General features: G+C 38.2%; 1 protein-coding gene across 3 annotated transcripts in view; it reads left to right on the top strand.

Moving 5' to 3' along the window:
- The window catches only part of MTR (5-methyltetrahydrofolate-homocysteine methyltransferase), a 51,500-nt gene that overhangs the window by 16,650 nt on the left and 6,909 nt on the right, over positions 1-27,941 (top strand). For 2 of the 3 annotated variants that reach the window (XM_030499883.1, XM_030499884.1), the window contains exons 9-28: positions 787-887; positions 1,237-1,298; positions 2,205-2,272; positions 3,218-3,294; positions 4,420-4,532; positions 5,881-6,021; positions 6,680-6,865; positions 7,450-7,629; positions 8,619-8,735; positions 8,839-8,979; positions 12,176-12,265; positions 12,892-13,044; positions 13,764-13,871; positions 17,570-17,670; positions 19,699-19,766; positions 20,618-20,738; positions 23,729-23,810; positions 24,589-24,687; positions 25,905-25,980; positions 27,200-27,355. In XM_030499883.1, the coding sequence (XP_030355743.1) occupies positions 787-887; positions 1,237-1,298; positions 2,205-2,272; positions 3,218-3,294; positions 4,420-4,532; positions 5,881-6,021; positions 6,680-6,865; positions 7,450-7,629; positions 8,619-8,735; positions 8,839-8,979; positions 12,176-12,265; positions 12,892-13,044; positions 13,764-13,871; positions 17,570-17,670; positions 19,699-19,766; positions 20,618-20,738; positions 23,729-23,810; positions 24,589-24,687; positions 25,905-25,980; positions 27,200-27,355 (2,240 nt within the window). Of the gene's footprint in view, positions 1-483; positions 671-786; positions 888-1,236; positions 1,299-2,204; positions 2,273-3,217; positions 3,295-4,419; positions 4,533-5,880; positions 6,022-6,679; positions 6,866-7,449; positions 7,630-8,618; positions 8,736-8,838; positions 8,980-12,175; positions 12,266-12,891; positions 13,045-13,763; positions 13,872-17,569; positions 17,671-19,698; positions 19,767-20,617; positions 20,739-23,728; positions 23,811-24,588; positions 24,688-25,904; positions 25,981-27,199; positions 27,356-27,941 lie in introns of those variants that run through there. The other variant, XM_030499885.1, reaches the window with a different exon arrangement.

Below are 27,941 nucleotides of genomic sequence, written 5' to 3' on the forward strand. Positions count from 1 at the left end.
CAGTCCTCCTAAGATGATTTCTAGAATGGTGCAGTGAGATCAGGAAACGTATGTAAAAGGTCTTTTACATGCTTTCTCAAAGAGGAATTTCCCGTTTTAGTATCAATGTAGCCATTTCAAGTGCCAGTCACGTTTATGTATATCTATCATTCAATGAAAGAAAGCACAATTGTACCTTATATGCTGTAAAATTGTTTGAGAAGCTTATTCATGCAAAAATACTTCTGTTATAGTGCTGTCTTGGTTACTAAGATGTAGCAGATTTAGTTGCCCAAGCTTAGTGCTGCCATGACGCATCTTGGGGGGTATACTTGGTTTCTTCTAAGATTGACATAATTAAGAACATTATGACTTAGCAGCTTGAAGCAGATCTTGCTTTTTCAACCATTCTCATACTACTTTCTGTAGCACAAGGCTCCTTTCCGGTCTGTCATTCTCATTCCACTTGTTCTCTTTCTCACCTGGAAAATACAGAGCCGTCATGTTGCTGCAGTTGCTGTCAAAATGCTGCCACTTTCCTCCTGGATTTTGAAATGAAACCTTGATTTACTGTTCCCAGTTCAATTCAGTCAAGCTGCCTTCTCCCTTGTGCTTTTCTTCCACCTGAGAGTTCTCCTTTTGCAGTCTTGCTGTATTGATGATGATGATGATTAAAGAAATTGGAGATCAGGTTGGTTTTGTTGTAGATGATTGTGGGAGTTAGCGGTTGCCAACACTAACATTCATCTGTTTTGTACGTAAAAGGTGTTTTTACCTCAAAATAATTTTTGACAATTTATTTTCCAGTATCGGCTTAAATTGTGCTTTAGGGGCAGTTGAAATGCGACCATTCATTGAAGCAATTGGAAAATGCACAACAGCCTACATCATCTGTTACCCCAATGCAGGTGTGTTGGTGAACAGGTTCCTGTGCCTACAGGCAGAGAAAATGTAACTAAACCGTTCCATTTCATTAGCAATAATAGAGTTGAATTAGCTTGAAAAGATGATTGGTTTTACTATTAAGAAGAGATTAAAAACATTTTTAACTGCTGAAAGTAACTGTTGTTAGTTCTGTGACAGTGAACCCAGAATGCTCTTGCATAATTAATAATCTATTGAGTAATGATTGCAAAGGTGATGAGGCAATTTAGTTCTCATACAAGTGTAGCTACTTTAAATATGTCTTTTATGGAATTTAATTCTGTTCTTGTGGGCTTTAAACAAATTGTAATACCAGAAAAATTATGTTTCAAGGTCTTCCCAATACTTTTGGTGGTTATGATGAAACTCCAGAAGTGACTGCCAAGCATATAAAGGTATGAAGTATTTCTTGTGAGTGTGTCATATCTGACATACTAGTAGACAAGAATTCTTTGGTTTTATTTTATGCGTATTTGTTATAGTGTTGGAGGAGAGGGGGCTGGTGGTGGGTTTTATGTTTGTTTGGTTTGTTTTTTTCCCCCCCTGCATGGTGTGTTTCTCCCCCACCCACCCCACCCCTGCCCCCCAAATGGCTCTATATATCATTTGAATGGTTTATAGACAATTTGCTGAATGATAGGGATTTGAGATACCAGGTTAGGAAAAACTACTTGGGAAACTCTGAAAACCTTAATTACTTTCATATCCTACACTAAGTAGCTTTCCTGCAGCTTGATCTGTGGATGTTACTCATTTGCACTCCTATTACTTTTACATTTGGAAATTATTCAAAAAGCCGATGGCTTTTTATGACGTGGCAGAATTTGACAGAGTTGTGTCTAGGAACTGCTGATGGTGGTGGTATTCCAATGCAGGGTGTCCTTCCACATGCCACTTGATCTGTGCAAGACAGAACTGCATGGCTGGAGCTGCAGAGTGTCAGTGAGAATGCGGTATCTGCTGCATGTTAGTTGCCCTTTATAATACAGTATGACTAGTCTTTGATAATCATCCAAGTTGTCATCTGGGGCTTCAGTATAAAATAGGCCAGTTTAAAATGTAGTTTCCTAAAATTAGGTGTTGAAATTGCTGGTTAGCCTTGGGAATCCGCATCTCAAATCATATAAAGAAGAAATAGTACTGATTGGTTTTTTTAATTTATTTTTTTTTCTTGTGATCCCCCCTGAATTGCTTAACATGGAGAAAAGAAAAATAAATATGTATCTTAAAAAGAAATATGTATGTCTTAAAAGAAATATATATATAAAAGATACAAAATTCTCTTTCCCTCCCTTTTACAGAATTTTGCTTTGGATGGTTTGGTCAACATAGTTGGAGGTTGCTGTGGTACTACACCAGCACATATCAGGTACATCATGAGCTACAACTTTAGGTGCACTGGGAAGTAAATTAAGTACTGCTTTTGTGGAGTATTATTCCGTGGCTTGCCTTAAAGTTTCCTGAAAAGATGGATCACTTGAATGCCAATGGCAGCAACATATGGAGTAGAAATAACCTGGCTTTTCATAGCCATGTGTATTGTGAAGAATGAGTGGAGGCATGATGTTCAAGCGAGGATTATACCTCTGCTGTTTTGTCATCTAAAATTGTTTTGGAATGTAAATGTGTGCGGGAAATGTCGGAACAGAAGATCTGGGAATGCTGTACAGCTGGCGCTAATGCTGGCCAGTCAAAAGGAGAATTTTGTATCTTTCTCACTGGATGTAGATCAGTGGGAAATCCTCCCCTTTTATACCTGGGCTTGAAAGAGAAGGGGCCCTTGTGATTCATTTTTACCCTGATACAAACTGGAAAGAAGTGATATATGAACATGTAGGGGACACTGTGTGTCGCTCCTGACTGGAGCAAAGAGAAAGTGAATGTGAACACCATAAGTCATTCTGGCATCTGAGAAAAGTGTCTCAATACAGAACAAGGTTTGTCTCTTTTTTTTTTTTCTGCAATCATGAGCAATTGCTCAGCAAATCATGACTATGGTAAGAGTCAGTGTGGTTGAGGACTGGTTCTGATATCCATCCAGTATCTCACTGGCATCTCCTGTTCTGTGTTTGATAAATCTTCAGCTTTTTAAATTCCTGACAAATAGATATGATAGGATCTTCTAGGAGTTTTTTTGCCCTTTTTTGCCCTTTTTTTTTTTTTGCCTTTGACCACACAAAGTGAAACTAGCTAATTAGTCTAGTCTGCTGCAGAGCTAAATTGGAGGTGTAGGTATATGTCTAGTATATTCTGTTTGAGTCTTTTCTTGAGTGGTTTAATTTTAATTGAAAACTTTCCTCTTTCTGTGACTCAGGGAAATTGCTCAAGCCGTGAAATCCTGTAAGCCTCGAGTTCCACCTTCTCTCTCTCAAGGATACATGCTGCTGTCAGGTAAAATGGAGTGTAACGGTTTGAGCTTTATAACTCATGCAACTTTCTTTTATAAATTTATTTGCTGTTTTATGCTAATGGCACTCTGAGTTTCTGGTTCTGCCTGAATCCCAAGCTTACAAATGTGTAATCACATCTTAGTGCTGTGGCCAAAGGGTTAATGGAACATTTTATTGCAATGTTATATAATATAGCCAAGATAGCATATTTTATTCTGCAAGTCTCAGACACTTTGTAATGGTGAGTGAGAATATTTATCCTCGCTTTGCAACAGGGGAAGGCCAAGCACAGTGAGATCAGGTCATTTGACTATAGTTGAGGGCAGAGCCAGAATGAGATCCTTGTTTGCTTCCTGTGAGGGGGCTGTCCTGTGTCGCCTCAGATGTCAATCCAGTTGTACTGGGACAGGGTTCCAGCAATAGATCCAGGTGTAGAATGTAATTTGTTTTAGCAGAGTCTAGATCTGTATGTTCTTCAGCCGAGCCTGTTTTTAAGCCTTTGGGCCACGTATCCAAGTAAAACAGTACCTTCATTTTGGTCTGGTGTTTTAATCCGAAAGTTTAGCACAAATTAAATAAGTCATAGTTGCCCTGTGGTTTCATGCATCATCTTATTCTGTTCTGCTCTAAGTTTTGTTTGCCTCTGAGTTGCCTGCTGCCCAAGGGTCCCAATTGCCTTGTTTTTCTGAACGTCGATATGTGGTTAAGAGCTGTCCTTGTTTGTCAGTCAATTCAGTGGGCTGCTTCTCTGGTGGTGGTAAGGTCAAAGGATAGCACAGTTGGAAGTTGAGAGAAGGTGTGTATGTGCATACACATAGATGCCCAAGGAATCGTAGCATCATGTCATGTTATATTGGACAAATTGGCTGTTATTTTTTGTGGGTCAGGTAAATTACCGACTGTCACTGAGGAAGAACAACCTTTGGCATATGTGGTGGGAGTTGTTTCATTGCATTTCTTTGCTAGTTACTCATTAGATGTGCTGAGATGTGTTACATCCTGATGTGCTGAGAAATCACTATTCCTAGAGACCTCTCATTTCACAGTTCAGAAAATGGATTTTTGTCTGTCTTAAACAGTTTTTCCTTTCTGCTTTTACAAGTACGTTCCAAAATATCTTTTTAAGGTCTGGAGCCATTCAGGATTGGGCCGTACACCAACTTTGTTAATATTGGTGAACGCTGCAATGTTGCAGGATCACGGAAGTTTGCTAAACTCATCATGGCAGGCAACTATGAAGTATGCATTTTGACAATAATCTTTATAGCTGATACTCTGATTGTTTCATTGTTCCATTGTACTGTTCCTAGTTGTTTGTTTTTCTGGCACAAAGCACTATTCTACACCATTACAAGAATAAGAAAGCAAGGAGAATTCACTTTGTCACTGTCCTTTGCTTCTGTGTTTACCAGCTCCTAATATATTTGTGAGAAGGGTGTTACAGTTAATGTGAATTTCCATTTAGAATTGAATTACACAGCTGATGATGGTTTAGAAAATGTCCTGGTGTGTGCTGTATCTAGGGGTGGGTTTACAGAGGAGGGAGGAACGCTGTGGCTGTAATTACACTTCCAACATGTGGGGTACATATGACTTGAGACAGATTGTGGCAGTGTGCAGCTCTCACTCTTACCCTCACTTCTCCAGTCCTGGTCAGCATTATGGTTGTGTCTAATCTTTGTATATTTTGATCACTGGCTCCAGCATGCTATGTGAGAGTTGATACAGAAGAGTTGCTTAGAAGGTAATTGCTTTAGTGAAACAGCTGCAGGGCAGGTTTACTGGTGTAAATTGTTACTGTAGCATTCAAACAAATAGTAAAGTGACATTTCTTAAGAGCTGAGACTGCCTCAGAATATGCTGTGCTGTTCTAGTTGATGCAATCAAAATTAAAGACTTTGTTTTTTAGAAAGTCTAACTCTGAAGCTCTTAGAAGTAACGAAGCAGGTTAGACCTATTAAATAGAGTTTTAAACACAGGTTGTTAGGGACTGGGAACAACTAAAAACCTTTTTCTTTTTTTGTCTCCTCAGTCTGCAGAGTGACAAAAAAAAGAAAATGAATAGGTACAGATGTTCAGATAATTAGGTGGGCCAGAGGAAAAGCTTTAGTATTTCCTTTGTAGCACTCGGTGATTATTCTGCAGCTGGAAAAAGTGTTGAACCTCCTCCAAAAATTAAGTACTCTATGTTATAAAACAGCAGAGCTCAGAATGCAAGACCCTTATTTCATACCATCACAGAGACTGTTTTCCTTTAATCTCATGCAGTCAGAAGTCCTTATTACCATGCAAATCTTTAATCATTCAAGTATGTGTATGACCAGCTGTCTAAAGTCAATGACACTACCAGCACATTAGGTCTTTGGTGTCAGATTTTTGTGAACAAATTAGTTATCAGTTGTGCCATACTAACAACTTCCGTATGTTGTAGTGTATCACAGACTGTTTCCTTATTCTTTTATGGTATGTCTTAAATTTTTTTAATTTTTTAGCTGCATGCTTGTTTTGGAGCAGTGAAATACTATCCTGAGAATGCCCAGGCTTTTTTCTACTGACTGTTGTTTTTGTTTTTGACTTTGTACTTTAGGAAGCCCTGAGCGTAGCCAAATTGCAAGTTGAGATGGGGGCCCAGGTTCTTGATATCAACATGGATGATGGGATGCTGGATGGCCCTGCTGCAATGACCAGATTTTGTAATTTAATTTCTTCAGAACCTGATATTGCAAAGGTTGTGATTGAGTCACTCCAAAGCACAATAAAGATCATTTTATTGAGTTGGAAATTGCCTTTCAGAAAATTTTGATACTGATTCATTTAGTAACCAGTTTAGATGCTTAATAAGCAGATGTAAATGTCCCCAAAGAGGAAGAGGTACTGTTACAGAGAAGGCCTTTGGGGATAAGAGAAATTTTAACATTCTCTGTCTGATTTGAGCTAAATATGCTCCAGGCCTTTTCATTGGTTAGAAAAGCTGGATGCTAGTTCCTTTTGCACCAGTTACGAGCCATAATCTATATATTGGCCGTACATAATAGTATTGCTTTCCACAAAACTTAAAATTGCTCTGGATATAGATGGTTTTAAAAGACAGTTCTGTCGTGTGAATTTTCTAAAAATGAGTACATTCGGAAACACAAGACAATACATAGAGAAGTAGGGGGTCTCTCTGTGATATGTGATGGAGTTGCCATAGAAGCTCGAGTTAAATTTGCTCTGAGCTTAGCATTTAAAGCAAAGTGAATCTACAAATACCATCTGGAAACTCTCTGTTCATAAATGATGATTAATGTTGTGTGCATTTTTATGTCCAAATGGGCAAACAGCATATGGAACACTAATTTGTAACTTGTATGTGTTCCCCTGGCTTACTTCTCTGTTATTTACAGGTGCCATTATGCATTGACTCCTCAAATTTTTCAGTGATCGAAGCAGGTTTGAAATGTTGCCAAGGGAAATGCATTGTAAACAGCATCAGTTTGAAGGAAGGTGAGGAAGACTTTTTGGAGAAAGCGAGGAAAATTAAGTTATATGGAGCAGCTGTGGTTGTCATGGCTTTTGACGAAATAGGGCAGGTGAGTGTCACTTTAAATGGTTATTTTTCTTCTGGAGTGCACGCCTTATTCTTATGCAAGATAAAGTTGTTTTGTTTCATTGACTCAGGTGATTCAAAGAAATCTATGTAGTCTTAGCAGTAGTTTTGACCCGGATATGTAATCATTTATTATGCTGCTCACTTTTGGAGAATCCAAGTACCATTCTAAGCGTAGCTCTGCTAGCACAAGAGCATATCTCTTGCTATTCAGCCCTTCTGAACTCTTCCTTCCTTCATAGAAGATTTTTTTTTTTTTTTTAATTTCAGAAACTGAGTTTTGCATGAAAGTGGAATCTTTGTGAATTAATTCAGTTATATTAAAAACCAGATATTAAACTTTGCATAGGATGATGAAATGGCAGGGAACAAAATAATTTTTAATGAGTTGAGTTAAAACTTCAGGTACAGGTGTGGGGATATTTTTAACACAAAATTCTTATATAGATAATCCTCTAACACTTGTGGTGTGCAGATTCTCAGACTTGAGTCACTAGAACTATAAATGATTTCTGAGGAGTTTGTGTTGTGTATAAGTTTCATGTCAAAATTCTTTTTCTCCACTAGGCAACAGAAACTGAAAACAAGATTGCAATCTGTTCCAGAGCTTATCACCTCCTTGTGGAAAAAGTGCACTTCAATCCAAATGATATAATATTCGACCCTAATATTTTGACCATAGGAACTGGAATGGAAGAACATAACCTTTATGCCATTAATTTTATAAATGCTACCAAAACCATAAAGGTGAGTTGTAAGCTTATTTAACTTGAAGTATTTTGCGGAGATTACTTAAAAACCCAAACCACCCCAAAACAGAAAAACACCCCCCATCTCCAAACAGCCACAACAAAACACTGCTGCAAAATGATATGCATTTTAAATAAGCAAGGGGAACTATTTCTCTGAATAGGCATTTTCCAGTATTGCTGTATTTCCAGTAGGAGAACTTCAAATAGTTCTATAAATACATTTCAATCAGTTATCTCTACTATAAATACACTACATTAATTGAATGAGGTAAAAACCAAATTCATGTTCTAGCTAAAATGACCTCTTTGAAGGTATGTGAAAGCTGCCTTTTTAAATTAATAACATTTCCGTTATTGTGGAAGGGGTTTGTGCAGTAACCTGACCTTTTATTTAGCCAAAATGCGTGTAAGGAAGTACAGCAGTGAAGAGCATCAGCTGAAAACAGCCAAGGAAGCTGTGCTGTTGTGTTTCACAAGGCAAATTGATTGGTCTGGTGATGCTCTGTCAGTAGCATCATCATCAGGCCATTTTGTCACCACAGGGCTTCTGGAAGGGAGGGTACACCACTGATGTTAGCTGCTCAGCTAGATCCTGCTTCTGAGACATGCAAGCAGGTCAGCTGCTTCTGTTTCCAGAGGAGTTGGGGGATGGAAGAGGCATAAGTAGGTCTGCATGGGGAAAATATGGAATGCTGCTGTGGGAGGACTGGTACATTTAGAATAGCACCTGTGACTATGAAAATCATGGTAGTTGCTTACACATAACTAGGCTGGATCTTTCCTTCTACTTGTATCTTTTCTACAGAGATTTGAATTGCTTTTTATGAATTTGAGTAACTAGAAGGATCTGGAACAGGTAAGAGAGAAATGATGCATAGCCAGTGCACTGCAGCTCAGGGGCCAACTGGTTTATGGACTGAATGCTTTGCTTAGGTTTAATTTTTGGAAAGCACTTTTCTAAAAATCTGTGGGCAATTCCTATAGGAAACACTGCCGGGAGCCAGGATAAGTGGAGGTCTTTCCAATTTATCTTTCTCCTTTCGAGGAATGGATGCCATTCGAGAAGCAATGCATGGGGTGTTCCTTTACCATGCGATTAAGGTACAGTGTTCTTTTGGCTTCTGTATGTTTGCACTCTGCAGATGTGCAGTGCTGTGTCTGACAGCCCTGGTTGGGGGATTCTTCATGTTTGTTTTTTTTCTAGTATGGCATGGACATGGGAATTGTGAATGCTGGGAATCTGCCAGTGTATGATGATATTCACAAGGAATTACTACAGCTGTGTGAGAACCTAATCTGGAACAAAGATCCTGATGCAACAGAGAAACTCTTACAATATGCTCAGGTAACCTCCAATGTTAAACTTTGAATAGTAGATAGCTTAGCACCTGGGCTTTAACACCTCCCTGCTAATGGTAGGTGCAACCACCTATAAACTGCATATATCAATCTAGCAGTGGGGGTTATGAGTTACTAATGATACTACAAGTGGTTCGGTTAGTAATATAAAATAAAATCTGAACTGGGTGATAGGTTGAGCCTCTCCAATTTCATAGGTGCCTTTAAAGATCTTGCACCAGAGTTCTTCATATGTTTCAGGAGACCAAGCTGCCTAGGTGTTCTTTCTAAAAAAAAAAAAACAAACCACCAAACCAAACCAAACCCAAGAAAATAAGAAGCAAAAAATCCCAATCAAACTTCCTAAAAAAACCCCAAACAAAAAAACCAAACACACACAAAAAAGCAAAACCTAAACAAAAAACCCAAACCAAATAAACCCAAACAAACAGAGAACCCCGGAAAAGGCCAACACACAACTGAAGCAAGTCTTGGTGCTGAAGATTAAGTGACAAGAACATTGTGGGAGACAGAATAAACCTGTCTCTCTAGTTGTAAGGGTTTGCTTGGGGTATATGTAAAAGGTAATAGTTGCTTGTGTTTCCTGGCTATGCCATAGACTTCCAGTTCATGTAGCTTGTGTCAAGAGTGAGGATCAGCTATTTAGTGTTTTCGCGATGCTGTAATGATGGTGGTGATTAAAAGATTGCGCACCTGAAGGTTTCCTGATTATCCAGCTGTAAGACAACTGGTGAAAATCCTGTTCTGAACAGAGCATATAGCAAAAATCTGTCTGAGTTGGGTGGCTCTTAGATTTAAGTGCATGAGAAGGTTTGCATGCCTGTTTTGTAGCTCCTGGAGGTATTATTTCTGTGCACAGATTCATTTGGCTTGTAGTTTGCCCTGTAGTGGTGCATGCTTTGTAGGAACAATGGCAACAGTTGAAAACCAGTACAAGACGACTTTCCCTATCCCTTGTGGTTAGGCTATTTTAGATGGTGCTCTTAGTGTATAAGCAATTCACTTGGGAGTGATCTTGTCTGTATAAGCAGAGTTTTACCATTAGGGTATTCAGGGTTGCATAAAGAGGAGGAGAAAAAAAGAAGGGGAACTAGAAGGGGATTGCTTAAGTGGTGTTTCTGCAGAAGGCAGAATGTGAATTTAAATGGAGCATGAGAAGTAGAAATGAAAGTGGATGATGGCTCCTTCTAGGTCTAGAAGTTTTGGAAACCATTGTTGGAATCTCTGCTCTTATTCATCATGGTAGCGTATTGCGGGAGTAAACCAGTCCCCAGCTGCATAAAAGAGAGACACTCTTGATTTGAAACATCTTTAAAAGCTCTATTGAAATGTAACACAAAATATTACAACTTTCAGGTTTTCACTGGAGGTAACTGTCACAAGTTGGGTTTCATCTTGGCTCTGGACAAATTTGAGCATCCAAATAGATAGTCATAGCCAGTGAGAAGGATTATTACATAAGGTTTTGGAGTTTGAGGCATATTTCAAGATATTTATTCAGACTTTCCTCTGATAATAATGGAATTGAATGGCTCTAAGTTCTTTTGTCTAAAGGTTTTGGGTTTTTTGTTTGTTTGGGTTTGGGTTTTTTCCAACACTAAAGTGTATTCATTGGTCAGTAAGTGGATATGTTCTTTTTTTTTGCAATCACTGCAGTTCATTCTGCACAAAGAACGTAGAATGTGCAGTCCCATTTCAAGTATTGCACTTCTAATAGAGTGTCAGTGAAGTTTCCTCCTAGATCCGTAATGGGTAATAGTAATGTACCTTGCCAGTTGTTTGAATGCTAGACCTTTGGGGAAAAATGAGGAACTTAATCTTTGCAGATTTAGGAGATCAATCTTAATGTGAAGTTTGAGATTAAAAAGCATCTTCCATAAAGCGTATAGCTCTAGACATTCTCAAACTAAAATTTTGTCCCATTTATGGCAGTAGGAGTTGTGCTTCCAAAGCAGGTTTTTTTTTTGTCCTCAGCATGCGGTATAATCACTCTGTTTTAAATATCTGCATGTAGTGCTTGCCACTGTGGTCTCTGCACGCCCACCCTACAGCTTCATGGGTTATTTTTGGGTTGGAATGGTTGCCTTGGTGAGTCTGGCCAGAGGCTGAGGAGCAGTTGGTACTTTTTCATTGAATCACAGAAGGGCTGGGGTTAGAAAGGGACCTCTGGAGATCATCTAATAAAAGCCCCTTGATCAGAGCAGGGACAGCAAGAGCAGGTTACTCAGGGACATATCCAGTCGAGTTTTTATTGTAACTAAGGATGGAGACTCTACGACCTCTCTGGGCAACATTTTCCTCTGTCTTTCATTTTCTTTTTACAAATAGACCTATGAGGGGAGTAAGGTTTGGTGATGAGAAGCTGTGAAGTTAGCTAGCATTTGTCTAAACATTGAATGAAAACTTGCTCTGGTTTCTGTTCCCATGAGTGACATCTTGCTTCCTTGAGTTTTCCCAAGTCTTTAAAAACTTGCTGACGAGCACTCAAAAGTATAGGAAGTTCGTAAGGACTGAAAGATGTCAGATTGTGTTGAATAATGGAGCGAGGAAAAGAAATTACTTGCCTGACGTGTGGTGTGTGAAGTCATGGGTAGGGTGCTCTTCCATGAGCCTTCCTGGAGTGGATGCTCATAAGCTTTCTTGTGTTGCAAAGCCCTTTTGGCCTCTGCATTCATAGCAAAGGTGAGTGTGAGGGTTTGTGAGGGTTTGGCCAGTCTGTGTGCATGAGAAACAGTAGTTCTGTTGGCTGCTTGTTTGAAAGCACATCTGTGATATGGAATAACATAACCTATTCCAGCAGAAACTGAATTGGTGCCGAATTAATTAGAATCAAGTGTACTGTGTGGGCCAGGAATCAAATTATGTTTCCCAAAGTAAAACCCTTAGGATTAGTCATTTCATCATTTTTAAGAGCGTGAAAATTAAACTGCTCTTTTTTTCTTTTTAACTTTTGTTATTTTTTTCTTTGTATGAGGTATATACTTTCTGACATATAGACCCCCTAAGTGTCTGTAGTATATCACAGATGTTTACAATATGATTTGCACGTATATAAAAAACCACTTGAATAATCTAAAATTATTTTATGTTAGTACTTGAAATTATCCTCAGTTTTCTAAAAGTAAAGTCTGTAGTCATACTTTATATGCTCTCAAGCTCTTACAGATGTCTTTCCTTTCCAGAATAATGCCCAAGGAGGAAAAAAAGTAGTACAGACTGATGAGTGGCGGAAAAGCTCTGTGGAGGAAAGGCTGGAATATGCTCTCATAAAGGTGAATCTGGGCAGAAAATTCTCCTACCAGTCAGCTTTGAGACATGATCCCAGCTCAGACTTTAAGGGACATATTTGGCTTTAGAAATTATTCAACTGCCATTCTTTGAAAAGCTATTAATTAATAATGAGTAATATATTTAATTAACTGCAATAACAGAGAAAATTGTGGTGATTTGTCTTTGAACTTCACAAGTTGAAGTCTTCGACACTTAATATTTTATTCTGCTAGTGTGGTAGAAACATACTGCTTTTACTTTCTAGGGTTTCTTTTGGTCCTTTATCAGCACTTCACTGAGTGGCACTTGCACTGAGAAAGCAGTCTTTGAATGTCTGGGTTTTGTTGTGGCATGGTTAAGAAAAACAAACCAACCTGTTAATACTGGCTACTTTTGCCTTGAATATTTATATATGTGTAAGAACTACAGTGTTTTGTTTCCTATGATAACCTATTTTAAATACACATTTGAGGTATTCTTAAACACTAGCAGTATCTAACATATCTTTTTGTACTTTTGTTGTGCTTTTTTGGGGGGGGGGAGAAGGCAACTAAATAAAAGCTGTATTTCTAGCAAGATAAAAGCTTCTCTCTCTTTTTTTTTTTTTTTTTTTTTTTTCCCCCCCCAGGGCATTGAGAAGTATGTCACTGCAGACACAGAAGAAGCAAGATTAAATCAAGAAAAATATCCTAGACCTCTAAATGTGATTGAAGGGCCTTTGATGAATGGCATGAAAATTGTTGGTGATCTTTTTGGTGCTGGAAAGATGTTTCTGCCTCAGGTAATGAGAAAATTATTTCATATAATTTCCTATAGTGCAAAAACTAGCATTGAAAATGTAGCCAAAACATTCTATGCTGGCTGTTGTCCAGATATACCACATGAATTGTGAAAATTCAGGTGCTGCTAAGAAGCAGCCCTGTTTTTTCTTTACTTTGGAACTTTACTTCAAGGCCGGGTTGGACAGAGCCTTGGGCGACATGGTTTAGTGCGAGGTGTCCCTGCCCATGGCAGGGGGGTTGGAACTAGATGATCTTAAGGTCCTTTCCAACCCTTACTATTCTATGATTCTATGATTCTATGACTTTCTTTATGTAGTTTTACATGTTTGATTCCTTTCTTCCTCGGTGTTCTAGCTTTATTTTAAGTGCAGTTTTAAGTCTTGATCTGTGAAAAAGAGCAAGAGAGAAAAAAGATCCAAATAAAAATTGCTGTGTTTAGCACCTTCCAAGTCTGGGCCTGTTTGTAGCTTCCAGTTGTGTTGTGAGTGGTCCGAGAGGTTGTGCTGTGAGCATAAATGTCATATGTAGAACCTTAGTCCAGTAGGGCCAGTAGACTGCTACCACAGAATGCTGTGCAAAGCTGCAGTCTGAGTTGGCAGATGAAGGTTTGCTTATTGTTTGAATGGGTGTAAAAGAAAGTTAAGAGAAATCTGAGGTTATTCATATACTTGCTCATTATTGTTTGTTCCCACACACACCTTGTTTACCTATGTAACAGGTGATAAAGTCTGCTCGAGTTATGAAGAAAGCTGTTGGCCACCTTATTCCCTATATGGAAAAAGAAAGAGAGGAAAGGAGAGCCCAACGAGGTGGCACAGAGGAAGAGGCAAGACACGGTCCTTTGTTCTGTAACTTTCATAGCGTGACATGACAAATACTGAAATTATTTTTTTGCTAATTACATCTATTCAGCTTTCATGCTGGAGAATTGATGCAGTTATGTGGAAACTGACAATCTTGGCATAATTTAAAGTAGGTCTGAAATTCATAAAGTGCAGATTTTGTGGAACTCTGCTTGGTGTGTGCTTAAGCTGTTGTCACAAGTTCCTGAAGGATGCCTTTGTAGGCCCTTAATTCTTTTATTTTTTTAGGGTTAGTTATTTATGGTACTTCTAACTTTATGGCAAATTTTGCCATCTGCTTCAGCTACTGCCCTTGGTGAACTCTGGAACTCCGTTTTGCATGTTCAAAGCCTGTTATCATGTTTTTCTTTATTGAGCTCTTCCCTTCCCCCTTCTCCTGACCATTCTCCCAGCTAAACAAACCAAATTCTTCCGTACTTTTTCTTCATAGGCTGTGACTTTAGGACCTCTTGTTATGGTGGAATGGTGTGCTCATTGCATGTGTAGCCATGATCAACTTGCAGGGGACAAGTGTTTATAAAAACAGGATCTGAATATAGTTGTGTTTTCATATATGTGTTTTTCCACCAGTTTCTGAAGACTACATTTTATACAATATATAAAATATATATAGTTGAAAATATGGGCCTTTATAGCATTTCCTGTTTCACAGCCAACAGTTGGTGATGCCTGAGAATAATTTATCAACTACCCGTGCATATACTTGAAGTAATTTCTTTCAAATTTGGTTAATGGAATACATGATAGGAGCTTTGGAAAATGAAGGTATAGAATGTCCCTTGTTTCTCTGTACTGACAAGATTCTGCTCCATAGAAAAGAGAATTCAGATGAATTGGATAAAATCCCCTTTTAAATACTCATGTCTGCTGCTTCCTGCTATATTTAGAATAGAATATCATATTCTAAATATAAATAAATAATTATAAATCCTAAATCTAAAATATAAGTAAGCCAAAATAAGTTTTGGTTGTTTAAATATATTTCTTCTCTTGTCTTTGTCTGACTATCAAATTTAGGTTTCATGTATATTCGCTTCTCTTTAGTCCTGTAGAACTGTCTTCATGAGCTCTCAGAGACAAATATCAGAATCTTTGTGTGTGTATTTTAAGACACACACACAAAAAAGAGGAAGAATAATAGATTTTCTCTTAACTGTGATATTTGTGCATTTTCTTTGGTTTCTGTTCTGTAGATTTTTGAATGGTTCCTAAGTCTTCCCTTGAAATCTTCTTACACCGCGTCTTTCCATTTACTGTGGATCTGCTATGTGATTGTCCAGCATAAGTGGAATAAATACAGCAAATAATTTAGAAAGAAAAATGGCCTGATAATCAGACCTGACTACTCTTAATGGAAGAAGGAGAATGCCTAGTCTCTTTTCCCATGCTCTTTCTGGATGTAAAGAAGATGTCTTCTTTCCAGTATCTCAAGCGGGTCTGTTCTCTGGCTGTCATGAGTCACCTTTCAATGTGTCATCTCTCCTGCTCATCCTGTTCTTTTTTATTTTAATTCAGATGACAATGCTGGTATCTGGCACCTTCTGGTTTGTTCTGATGCTATTTGAAGTCAGTGCAAATCATTACCCCATTGCTTCCATGAGCTCCTGGATTAGGATCTACTGTGAACCCTTTGGCACTTAATTCTCTGGCTAAAAAGAAGTGAAGTGGAATTTGAGAGGTTCTTAAAAATACAGTAAGCACTCTGAAGAGATTAGGAAATACTCTGTGTGGCTGAGGAGAGCAGGAGGGAAAAACTAGGGCTTCTGTCCTCCTGTTTTCTCTGCCTTCTGCTGGGCAAGGGATGTAGTGCCTTCCTCTTAAAAAAAAAATAAAATCTTGCTGTATAGAGGATTGGTGACAGAGTTAAAACCAGCTGCATCTGTCTCCAAAGTTAGATGCTGACTTGAAGGAAAATGATTTGTAGATTCTGGTAGCTGATCTGTCTGGCGCTACCCGGCCTACTGTAACCTTCAGGACAGTTTTACTCACAGACTGCCAGGAAATGCAAAGCGTTGATAGTTACATTTGAAGATAAATAGCTGTGTCTGTGGATCTTTATCAAGATTAAAAAAAGAAGCCCTTTGGATGTATGCCCAGAACTTGAGGACCTCCTTGCTTCAGACAGTTGAAATCACAGTGTGCTCTAAATAGGGTTTATTTAAAATGGTGTGTGCTCTGGCCCAAGTTTTTTGCTGCCCAGCATCAGTTTTCCTTCTTCCATGTGCAGATCAATTTTTTTTTTCTTTGACATCAATCACTAGTATCAATCATCAGCAGTTATTGGGTATGATACATGTGGGCAGCACTTTTTGTTCTTCCCCAAGTCCTTGATTAATCTCTTTGCTCAGTTTTCTCTAACATTCCAGCAGTATATTTTCAGCTGCAGATTTTTTTTTATTGATGTACTGAGATAGCTGACTTACAGACCTCCATTTTGCCTTCTCTGTTCCACAGTCTTCTGTACAACAGGAGCACTGGGGAGACAATAAATTTTAGTAAACAGCAGCATTGGCTGGGATCCAGGGATTTTACTGAACAAATGTATTAGGAAATGTTATTATCACTCTTGATAATATATAAAGTTGCTTTCTCCCACAAAATTACAACTACAGAAGGCAATGTAGGCTCATGAAGCAGAGAGCTACTTGTACTGTCCAGAAATAAAACATGCTTCATAGAAGGATCTAATCTTCCAGTTCTGCCATCTGCAAAGGAGATGAGATGCTGGCTGGAAAACTATTTTGTCGTTTTACATAGAATATGCTCAGATTTCTACTTTATTTAAATTCTGTGCAATTTAAGTAGTCTGTTACTGGCATCTTGATCCAACTCCTGCACTGTGATAGCCTGGAGCTGCTCCAAATGACAACACTGATTATACAACTAAAAAGTGTATCACTAAGGGCTGTGCCCTGGTGGAGAATTGCTGTAGGAAATGCCACTGTTGCCTTGCTGGTAGGCCCCCTTGGTCAGGGCTGAATCCCATCTAGCCTAGGGACCAGTTTATGACAGTACAGCTTTACTTCTTCAAGGAGATCCTTTTCCTAGCCTGTTTGTTCAGCTTGTGTAATGCAAAGCAGCCTGATCACTACACTGAAATGTCTCCCTTGCTGTTAGTGTTGCATAAAAAAATCAGTCTGTTCTGCTTTTGCTAATTCCTCTCATTCTTCTCAGCATTGCATTGAAAGATTGTTCTTGATGCACAAACAGGCATGTAATTATGAGTGTTCATACCCTTTTGTTCTGAATATCTAATCTATTTAAACTCTTTATTGGTGAGGTTTCTATTTGGAGCGGAGGTACGTTAGGAGTTCAGTTACTGGACTGCACAAAATGCTATCCAGATCTGATTTTTTTTTTTTAGCTGCTGTTTTGTTGTTTGTTTTGGTTTTCTTAAACACAGCTTTTTGAATAACATGCATGCAGTTTTCAAGAATAATTCTTGTGTGAGTTTTCAGTACCTGAATCTTTTAAACATGTTTTTTTATTGTCTGTATTACCTCTGCTGTGCTTTGCAATTACTTGTACGACAATAGTAGTCTCAGTCATGGATTAAGATTACACTGTTGAAGGATCTGTGCAAACATATGTTGAGGGGTCTGTGCAAACATACTGAGGCTTCTGAGTAGTTTAACTCCTGTGTTGTTTGTTTGATCTTCAGGATCCTTACCATGGTACAATTGTGCTAGCAACGGTGAAAGGAGATGTACATGATATTGGCAAGAACATTGTGGGAGTCGTTCTGGGCTGCAACAACTTCAGGTAAGCAGACCAAAATTAGGTAGCTGGGAAGCCAACTGGCTAATTAATGTATTAGGCTAGCTGCAGCTGCGGTGGTAACAGAAGTGAGCATTTTTTGGGAATTGTCCTCAGTTCCCCAAGTTGTGGTTGGGAACATAGATTGTACCAGGTATTACTAATGGGGAGGCGAGGGGGATTTTAACCTCCTCCTTTAATACTCCTTTTTTCCTGATAAATTAGCATCTGAGGTGAATAGAGTTTAACATCAACTGAAACATAGATGAGAACATCAATTTTTGATTTGTTTTATGTTAGTTGAGTTTAATGTCTTGAACATACAACATCTGAAGAAATCAGGTATGACAACTGCAGTAGGCAGACTGTGTGGGCTGTGTGTTGTGTTGGGGAAAAAGGAAGACTTGTGAGATTCAAATCAACCTTTTAGTGTTTCTTTCAAGCTGTTTGCTAACTGTGAGGTTTTAAAAGCATTTTGGGGGTATGTTTTGTTAAATAAGATGAGATTCTCTTGGAGTTTTTGAGCTTCAAAATATAGAACTTCAATATATGTCAGCTCTTTCAAGGCCTGTGTGCATGCAGGGAGGTTGGCAGCAGTGTAGGAATGAATGGTCACATTTCCATCAGAGCCCTTTGCCAAGTGTCTGTCAAGTGCTGTGCAAAGCTGAATCTGCTTTGGAACTCTGTCTTACTCTTCATTCCTTCAGTTTGTTTTTTTTCTTGTTTTTACTTGGGGCTGTAATTTGCTCTAAAAAAAGCCAAAATGATCTCTTATTTTAAAACATAAAGGGTTGAAGCCAGTAGCAGTGCTGTGTCTATGCAGCATATTTTGTTTCATTATCTCTTGAAAAATCTGTTGACTGGTTTCAGGCTTTCTTGAGCTTTGTTGAGACTCACTGAACTAAAGCCATAGTGTTTTCTGTCAGCATGAGTAGGAGCGAGGCTGAGTGAAGCTAGGAGGCTAGCAAGAAATAAAAATCTTGGCAATTGTTAGGTTTAATAGGAATAAAAAGAGTCTCATTTCATAAAATGTATGCTTTAATAAGACAAAAAACCCCTTGATGTGAATTATCTTATGTTTCTGACATGTGATGTCCACAAAACCTGATCATGTTGTCCAAATAACTTCAAAAATGCGGCTGCTGTTGGTTCACCCTGATAGGCAGTTAAGTACCACACAGGCATTCACTCACTTCCACACAGCCAACCTCAGTGGGATGGGGAAAGAGGACAGGAAGAATAAAACCAAGAAAAAATGATGGTGGAGATAAAACATGTTTAATATGTGAAGGAGAAGTGGAAGAAGAGAGAAAGAAAAAACAAAAGTGATGCAGAGGCAATCACACATTACCTCCCATGGGTAGACCAATGCCTAGCCAGTTCCTGAGCAAAAGATGGCTAACCCTTGCTAAACCTCTTCTCCCCTTTCATTGCTGAGCATGACATCCTATGCCGTGGAATATTTCTTTGGTTAGTTTGGGTCATCTGTCTGGTTGTGTCTGCTCCCAGCCTTTCTCAACCTTTTATGCACCCCCCAATCTATTCCGTAAGGGTTAGAAAGAGAAACAGAGACCTTGATGCGGGACAAATCAATATGTAAAACGTGAATGTGTTATCAGCATTGTTTTGGTCACAGATCGAAAACACAGCACCATACCAGCTGCATGAAGAAAATTAACTGCATCTCAGCCACACTCAGTACAACCACAAAGAAATTCGGGCTTTTTTGTTCCTATTTTCCTTAAAAAAAAAAAAAAAAAAAAAAAAAAAAAAAAAAAGCCTCTTATACTTGAATTTTCTTATGCACTGTATCATCTGGAACTCTGATGTGTTGAAAATTGTGCCCGACTCAGAGGTATTTCTTATATTAAAATTCCCTACAGAAGTCTTAAGGGACACAAACAAAACCCCCAAAATCTCTCTTTTAACTTCCATTTTAGGCCAGTCATTTACAGTAAGAGCAATGTATTTGCCCTTTAGCAGAAATATGACCCTTTTTTTTAAAGAATCTTGTCATCTCACTTCTTTTCACAGAGTTATTGATTTAGGAGTCATGACTCCATGTGATAAGATACTGAGAGCTGCTGTTGAGAACAAAGCAGGTATAGAGAGATTTCATTAGTACTCCTGAACTGTTTGATTTTTAAACCCACTTGCAGTTTTTATATCATTACTCATTGCATTCCTATGCTGTCTATGATTTAATCAGACTATCTTCAGATGATCAGAACTGTTGCATTAAAAATAGTAATAATTATTTAGTATTTGGCACTTCCGTGAAACTTAGCCTGAGGAACTGAAAACTTGTATCAAAAGGAAAACTCCAAGAGGGATGTTTTAGTATTTGTTTGGATAAACGGAGACTTGGGAAGATTAAATAACCTTGTGTTGGGCCTTAAACTGGCAAAAGAATTTGGCATTCAGCCTGCCAGAGCAGTGAGTGTGAAATCAGGACTGAATTGTTCTAATAAATAATGAACTTTCTGAAACAAGTTACAGTTGGTTTGAAACAGTCTAATGCATCTTGGAAAAGATGAATTGTGTTGAATATTGATAGTGAAGTTTAAAAGCTTTTGCTGTTTCCAAGAGCAGAACTTATAATTATTTTGTCTTTTCTCCCTCTTCAGTGCCCAACTTCTGAGGTTTGAAGCTGCTAATCAGAAGTACTGTGTATTTCTTGCTGAAACTAGAGGTGTTCAGCAGCTGTTAAGACTGAGAAATATCTTAAACCAGGGATTTGGAATCACTTTCATTCTTGGAAAGCTTTCACTTTCTAATTATGTCAAACCTCACTTCTAGGCTATCAACTACGCTGCTTTTTCTCTCACTGTTTTCTGTCCGACACCTGAAACTATCCGATGTATGAAGGAAACCTTTCTGTAATAATCCCTGCGTCTTTCTAGAGTGTATTTGCTAATCCTTTTGTGTATGTTTGTTTGTAAATTTGCAATAGATATAATTGGCCTGTCTGGTCTCATCACCCCTTCTTTGGATGAAATGATATTTGTCGCCAAGGAAATGGAGAGATTGGCAATAAAGATTCCTTTGCTGATTGGAGGAGCAACTACTTCTAAGTAAGATACCTCAGTTGAGAAGATGGGGAACGTGTATGAAAATAGTGTTAACCACACAAAAAGAAAGTTTATAGCTGTTTCTCTCTCCCCTTCCCTCATTTTCCCCCAACATACATACCAGTATGTATTTGTTTAAGAGTGAATGTATTTACTGAAGAGTGAATGTTATTTCTTCTATCAGAAGTCCTTGAATATAGAGGTAAAATGTAATTGAAACACAACAACTAATAGACATGTAAAACATTTCATTTTTGCAAGTATTGTGTATTTTGCCCATGTATATTGTATGTGGAAATACTGTATTTCGTTCTAAAAGTTCACGCACATACACATTTGAGTACAGTTCTGTTCCTCTGACGGGTTGGATGATCTGTTTTGATTCACCAAAGCATTCTGAGAATGCAGGGTTTGAGACTAGAAATGGTCATGCTGACATCAGGGAACTGTTATTTTTAAGAAAGTTAATGTGTTTTCCTGGATCAGTTCAGTGCCATGCTGACTGGGCTGGGCCTCGGTCCTGTTCAGGGGATAAATTCTGTCTGCTTGTCTTGGAGTAGTTACCATGTTGCTTTTGATAGTCTGAGCTTTTCCGTTGAGATCTTGTTCTTTCAGATCTGTTCAAATGAAATAATACAGCTGCTATGATGTCCTGAAGATCAGTGTTGACAGCTCACTGACACCTAGTATTAGCATTACCACAAATGTGTTTTGGGCACATGTAACAGCCTTGGGTCATGATTTGCTAACTGATTTATGCACAGGATGCTTGAGTAGGTGACAGCTCAGAAGGCTACAGAGGTCCATAACTAGAAGCTGTTAGCACTGTTGCTTTCTTTAGCAGAGCTGCACATGCTGTAGCAGAATGTTTGTATTCTGTATTTTTGGCCTTAGCAAATTATCCCATAATTTGACAGACAGTGAAGAGTACAATCACTACCTGTCTTTACTGGTCCTGTAGTTATAATACAAGGCTAACTGCATCCTTTTTTTCCTTTTCTGTATGAGTCGCTTTTCCTGTGGCTTTGGTACTTTAAAAAAGAAGGGGGGGGACCCTTTGTTTTAAGTGGAGGTCTTAGGAGAGCCCTTTCTTCAGACCTTTTTAGTGTTTATTCACAGTGCATTAGTGGCCTAGTAATTCATGTTAAATAACCAGCATCAAACAAATTTGTAGAATGCATTCGCATGGATGAATGAGATGCATGTAGCCCTCAGCAAGGCAGCCTCAGTTTTATTTTTGAGTATGGAAATTACTGAAGAATATAGGTATAATTTTGTATACATAAATAATAATTTTATTCATGTGAACTATGTAAATGTATACTTACACATATGCTTAGACACATACAGTTCCTATAAGATACATGTCAAGTAAAGGTATTCTTTATGGAAGACTGGATTGATAATATATATCTAATTTTACTTCCACAGTCTCAAGCTTAACCTTCTGTGTGCATTCTCGAAGGTTGTGTACATGTCAGAGGTTGATAATGAACCATCTGCACTTTTTCTCTGTAATAAGTAGATATTGTTACTTGGAATAAGGAGACCATAAGTACTTGGAAGGGTGGAAAGTGAGGTTGGTTTGAAAGAGAGGGAGGCTGGATTTTGTCTACAGAATCTACATGATAGAGTTTCTTCATAATTTACAATAATGATGATGTTTGCATTCTTACTATATTGCTTTGCTAAATTCAGATGGTGAAAAATAATGGTGGCAGTTTTGTTGTGGTAATGTTTATTTTTTTAAAATAGCAAAATATTAGTATGTACAAGTTGATACAGTGCCATTGTAGAACCTGTTTGTTTCCTTTGTATGTTCCTATCAAAATAGAAGATACAATATCTTCTTCTGAAAAATAGAACTGCTAATATTTAAAGTGCATTGCCTAGAAGCGAAGTAAGAAGATCCTGGACAGTTGGTTACAGAGTTAGTTGTGTTGCACAGTCATCAGTAACCTCCATGTCCAAGTGCTTGAAATATTTGACAGAACCTGAAGAAAAAGGAGATCTTTGCTGTAGAAGATTGCTTCCTGGGCTCTGATTTGAATTAATTAAAAAAACAGTGTTTGACCTTAGCATTCAAGAAAGCAAACTGAACTTTGGCTTGTGTGGTCTTTGTTCCTGCACTTGCTTGCACAGTTTGCCAGGACTTTGAGCAATGTGGGTAGTCAGTCATCTGCAGTTCACATGATAGCTTAGGCCTCAGTTTAGGACTCCAAACTATAATTTGATAAGCAAAGTACTATAATATAGAAGTGATTCTTTATTATATGCTGAAGTATTTCAATGAGGACTGGAATATTAGCAAATGCTAAATAATTGGCTGAATTGGGAGTTTATGTGAATGACTTGACTGACCAAGCAGGTGCAAGTTTGCAATATTTATTTGACCACTGGCCAAATTCCTTCTTCAGGTGAGTAGGCGCCTTGTGCCTGGAGTTTTGAAGTAGAGCATTGTAGAAATGTAGTAATCATCACTGAAATATGTTAATGCTAACCCAGAGACACAGAAACTAGCATGTGGGAGGGAGAAATGTAAGATGAGCAAAAAAGATCTTAAAAAAAAAAAAAAAAAAAAAAAAATTAATTCTTGGTAGGCTTAGTTTGGAACAATCATCACTGAAATTTTGAGACTCAAACTAATGAGTTGCTGATTTTCAGTCAGCTGATAAGACAGTGAGGGAATGTGAGTTAGCACATTATTTATAAAGCATTTTGATACTCTTTGAAGAGAAGTATTTATGTACCTCTTATTAAAATCCGTGTTTAATCATTCATGCGTAACTGTCCTGGTTTCAGCACACATCACCTCCTCCTCTGGTGACATTCCAAAATCCTTGCCCTCTGGCCAGCCCATGATGACTTCTAGGATTCCTGGGTGACTGGGATTTCCTATTTGAGCTCGTTGTGCTGGGGGTTGTCTGCTTTTTTTTGTTTGGGGGTTTTTTGTTTGTTGTGAAATGCTCACTCTTTCTCTTTTTTTGTTGAAGAACACACACAGCTGTTAAAATTGCTCCACGTTATAGTGCACCTGTAATTCATGTCCTGGATGCATCCAAGAGTGTTGTGGTTGTAAGTTCTAAATTATAGTTTTTCTTCCATGCAAAAATGTATGTCCTGTTTTTCTGTTGTGCCTCTCATCCTGAACTCTAAGGTTTAATGTTGTGGCAGAAAATTGAAGGGGCACGACAAGAGACCAGTGTCTAAACTACTTAGTTCTTTTTGCTGCTGCATGGTTATCTCACATGACTTTTGTCAATTATTGTCACTGAATACCTTTGTTTAAATGCCCGTTTCTCTAGCAAGTGTGGCATGATTCACTTTGAGTCCTTGATTGTAGTTTTGAGATGTTTTATAGTGAAGAGCAATGGGGTTAGGTGTGAACTGCTGTTCTTTCTATTTTGAATATATTTCTGAAGTTAATAGTACAGCAACATTAGTACTATGAAACATGTGGCTGGAGTTTTCTGGGATAGATGCTCGCTCTATCAGACAGATGGGTAGTCTTAGGTGGCAAGTACCTGCTGGAAAGACATAGGCCAAGCTGTGTGTTGCTTCTATGACTATCCAGTCTCTAAAGTCTTGGAGATTTCTCCTCTCAGGTGTTTCCAGAGCCAGACTTGGCTCTGCTAATATTACCTGAGTGTAGGGCCGTGCTCTCAGTAATAATCAAATTCTTAAATACATTTCGAATCTGGTTTGCAGATTAGTGGTAAGGCTTAGTTTAGTGTTGTGAAGTGTAATCAGAAGTGAGTCTGAAAGACAGGTGGCTTAGCCTGAAGTTCCTACTTTGTTCTTACTATAATATGTTGCAGTATGTACTTAGTGCTTTCTCTTTCCCTTTTTTCAGTGCTCCCAGCTCTTAGATGAAAGTGTAAAGGATGATTTCTTTGAAGAAATACTAGAGGAATATGAAGAAATTAGACAAGAACACTATGAGTCTCTCAAGGTACAAATGTAATTGATTTAGCTTTTCTTCTGTGAATTGCTTGCTACTTGCCTCATTACTAACTCTCAGTTTCAGCTCCTTATGAAAACTTTCACGTATATTTTGTTGCAATTTGAAACATGCAGAAGAATTGATGGAAAATTCCCAGAAGTGCTTATGAAATCAACTTTTCTAACCTATAAGGGAAAGTTCTGCCTGACCCTAACAAATGCTTGATGATCCTCAATGAGCAATCAGTGGTATCTAGGACGTGTCCTTGGAGCTGGCAGTCATCTCAACTTAACTAACCTACAGGAGACAAATGTATTCTTGGAGCAGTATCCGGAAACAGGGAGCTACACTGGGATAATTAAAATGGCACTGGTTGCTTTTGCTGATACTGGGCCACACTCAGTTGGGTATTTTACAATACCATGCTTTCCTGATGTGTTCGTATTGTTTAGATGAAGGATCTGAGAAGTCCCAAAAGTAGAGAGCTGAGGTTGCCATTTTAGGAAAGCGAGGAGAAGAAAGCAGTGAAATACGGAGATGGACTGTGCAGATTAACAATAGGAAACAAAAAACATATGACTCCTCTGAGGCCAACTTAGTGAATAAACACAGAAGCAAGATGAAAGTCATCTGGTTCTTACCTGGTCTCTTCTAAAAGAAGTATGAAGCTTGAGGCCTCTTACGGAGGATGATTGGCTTGATCAAATTTAAGGCTGTCTTTGCACAGGGAGCCAGTCCATTAAGCTCAGTGAGTGCAGCACTCTCCTCTAAGCAGAAGTCAGCTATGAATTCATGGGCCTTACTGAAGTTGTTATCAATCTCCTGTGCCTTTCCAAAGAGCCAGTGGTTTGCCCAGAGGCATGCTGCAGTCAGTGGTGGTGGTGTCACTGCAAGCCTAAGCTTTTCGCAGGCAGCAGGAGAATATCTTGCTGTACCTGTATTTTCATGTATTTTGAAGTAATAAAGGAACTTTTTGTGTAGTTGAGGGGAACTAGAAATCTTGTAGGCCAGTTTCATTAGAAGTCTACAGGAAAAAATAATGCTGTGGTTGTGGTGTAATCTTATGCTTATGCTTGTGAACTGGGCATTGTTGGAACTGAAATTGTCTGTTGTCAGCTTTGTCCTGAGGGCTGTTTTGAGTAAAACTCTACCACCAAGTCAACAGTTACAGTTTATCTGGCTGAAACATGGCTGGCTTTGTGCAACTAACCTTTATGTCCATACAGGAAAGAAGATACTTGTCTTTACAACAAGCAAGGAGAAAAGGTTTCCATAATGACTGGTTATCAGGCCATAAACCAGGTCAGTTTAAATGTTGTTTGTTATTGCTGTGCCTTGCCTTTATTTTATGCACTTATTTTGTATATATTTTTAATTAGATTAGGCTTCATTAAACTTCAGGATATAGTAGTGTAACAGCTTGAGTAAATTCATGTCTGTCTGAGCAGAGATTTTTTTTTTTTCATAAATTTGAGTATCCTGTTTCTGCTTTTTATTTTTCACAGAATATTTAAAAAATAAATTAATAGTTAATAAAAAAATTGGAAAAAAATTCCTTAAACAGTGAGTTACTGTAAATCAAAGGTAAATCTAATGCCTGCTTTGCAAAATAATGTCAGACTGGCTTTTTCTATTGCCAAGCTTACTATGCCATGTTTAAGGAACACACATAGGCATTTCTATCAGTTCGTCCTCACACTTTTTCCTACCCTTCCCCCATCAGTTTCTATACCTGTTTCTGTATATACATAAATATATATAAAGAAATATATATAAATATAAAACTGTTTCTATAGTTTTGATTTTATTTTTTTTTAAATTAGAGGCTAGAAGTATAAAGAGCATTCCACAAGAAGTTGCATCCTGCAGTGACATTAATGCTTCGTTGCATTCTGTCATTTCATTTACAAGACTCAACAAGATGCTAATTTTCATCTTAAAGGCTGTGTTATAAAGTATCGAACAGCTCAGACAAAACAAGTGCAGAGCTTGTGGCTACATCATAACAGTGATTTGTTTCGCTTTTTTCTTTGTGTGCATGCATCAGAATAAGTGTGTGGTGGTTGCAAAAGTTCTTATAAATCACATATTAATTTACAGAACTATTCTGTAGTACCATGGCATGTAATATGTCTGTGTACAGAAAGCAGGATTTGTAAATATGAAAGGTATATGCCCATGGAATATGGTATTGATAAGTTGCATAGCTTTTTTGCTCTTCTGTTTTGGCTGATGAAATAAGTTCAGGAGTCCAACACCTAATCAGTGTTGATTTATATGAAAGAACAAAAGGCCTTAAATTTTCTATTTCAACTTTATATGCCTTTTACGCTTTAAATCCTATCGTAACTGTAGAGTAAGGTAGGACTTGGGAACGATATGACAGTGAGAATTCTAAGCCAATTACTTTGAAAGAGGTCGTTTGTAGTGGTGGAGGCTGGTGAGCATCAGTTATGCTGCACATACAAGAGCAATGTTAAATTATTTCCATCATGTCAGATTGTACTTTTGATTCCTACAGTTAAACCAAAATTCATCGGCACAAAAGTCTTTGAAGATTATGACCTGAAGAGGCTGGTGGAATACATTGACTGGAAGCCTTTCTTTGATGTCTGGCAACTTAGGGGAAAGTATCCCAACCGAGGTTTCCCTAAAGTCTTTAATGATAAAACTGTAGGTGAGTATTGAAACTGCGTTTGCTTCATGTAAACAGTCCTAACAGACGTGCCATGCTGCATTAGGATTCTGAATGTTTTGAAATACATAGGAATAGGGAAAATACGTGGAAACCTAGTGTCGCTGAAATAATTTGTTTAAAGCAACACTTAGTGAACCCCAAGCACTGGCATGTGAGGCAGAAAAATAAATGGAGAAAAATGCTCAACCATCTTATTTAGAATTCACCCACAAAACCACAGGGAGGTATTTTAATGAAATGGCAACAAAGCATTTGGTATGTGTGTGCCCCTGTTGTGGGTGAGGATGGCAAGAGGGCTCTGTCTCCTTTTGAAACTATTCAGCAGGCCTTGAAATAAATCATATAAATGCAAGTGTGACGCTGAAATCAGTGTCGTGGGTCTGCTGCACTGTGGTAATGTAGGTGCATGCACATGTCCTCTGTTGTGCATTTTATTCTGCATCCTCTGCCCCTACTAGAATGGTGCTGGCTGAAATGATTTTTTCCCAAGATACGTTGTTACAGCTGTACAGGCATAATCACACTGCGCTGTCTCTGTCTGCTGGAGCTGACAGATTGTTGCAGT

This window comes from Strigops habroptila, chromosome 10 (assembly GCF_004027225.2).
Source record: "Strigops habroptila isolate Jane chromosome 10, bStrHab1.2.pri, whole genome shotgun sequence".
Classification (NCBI taxonomy): Eukaryota; Metazoa; Chordata; class Aves; order Psittaciformes; family Psittacidae; genus Strigops; species Strigops habroptila.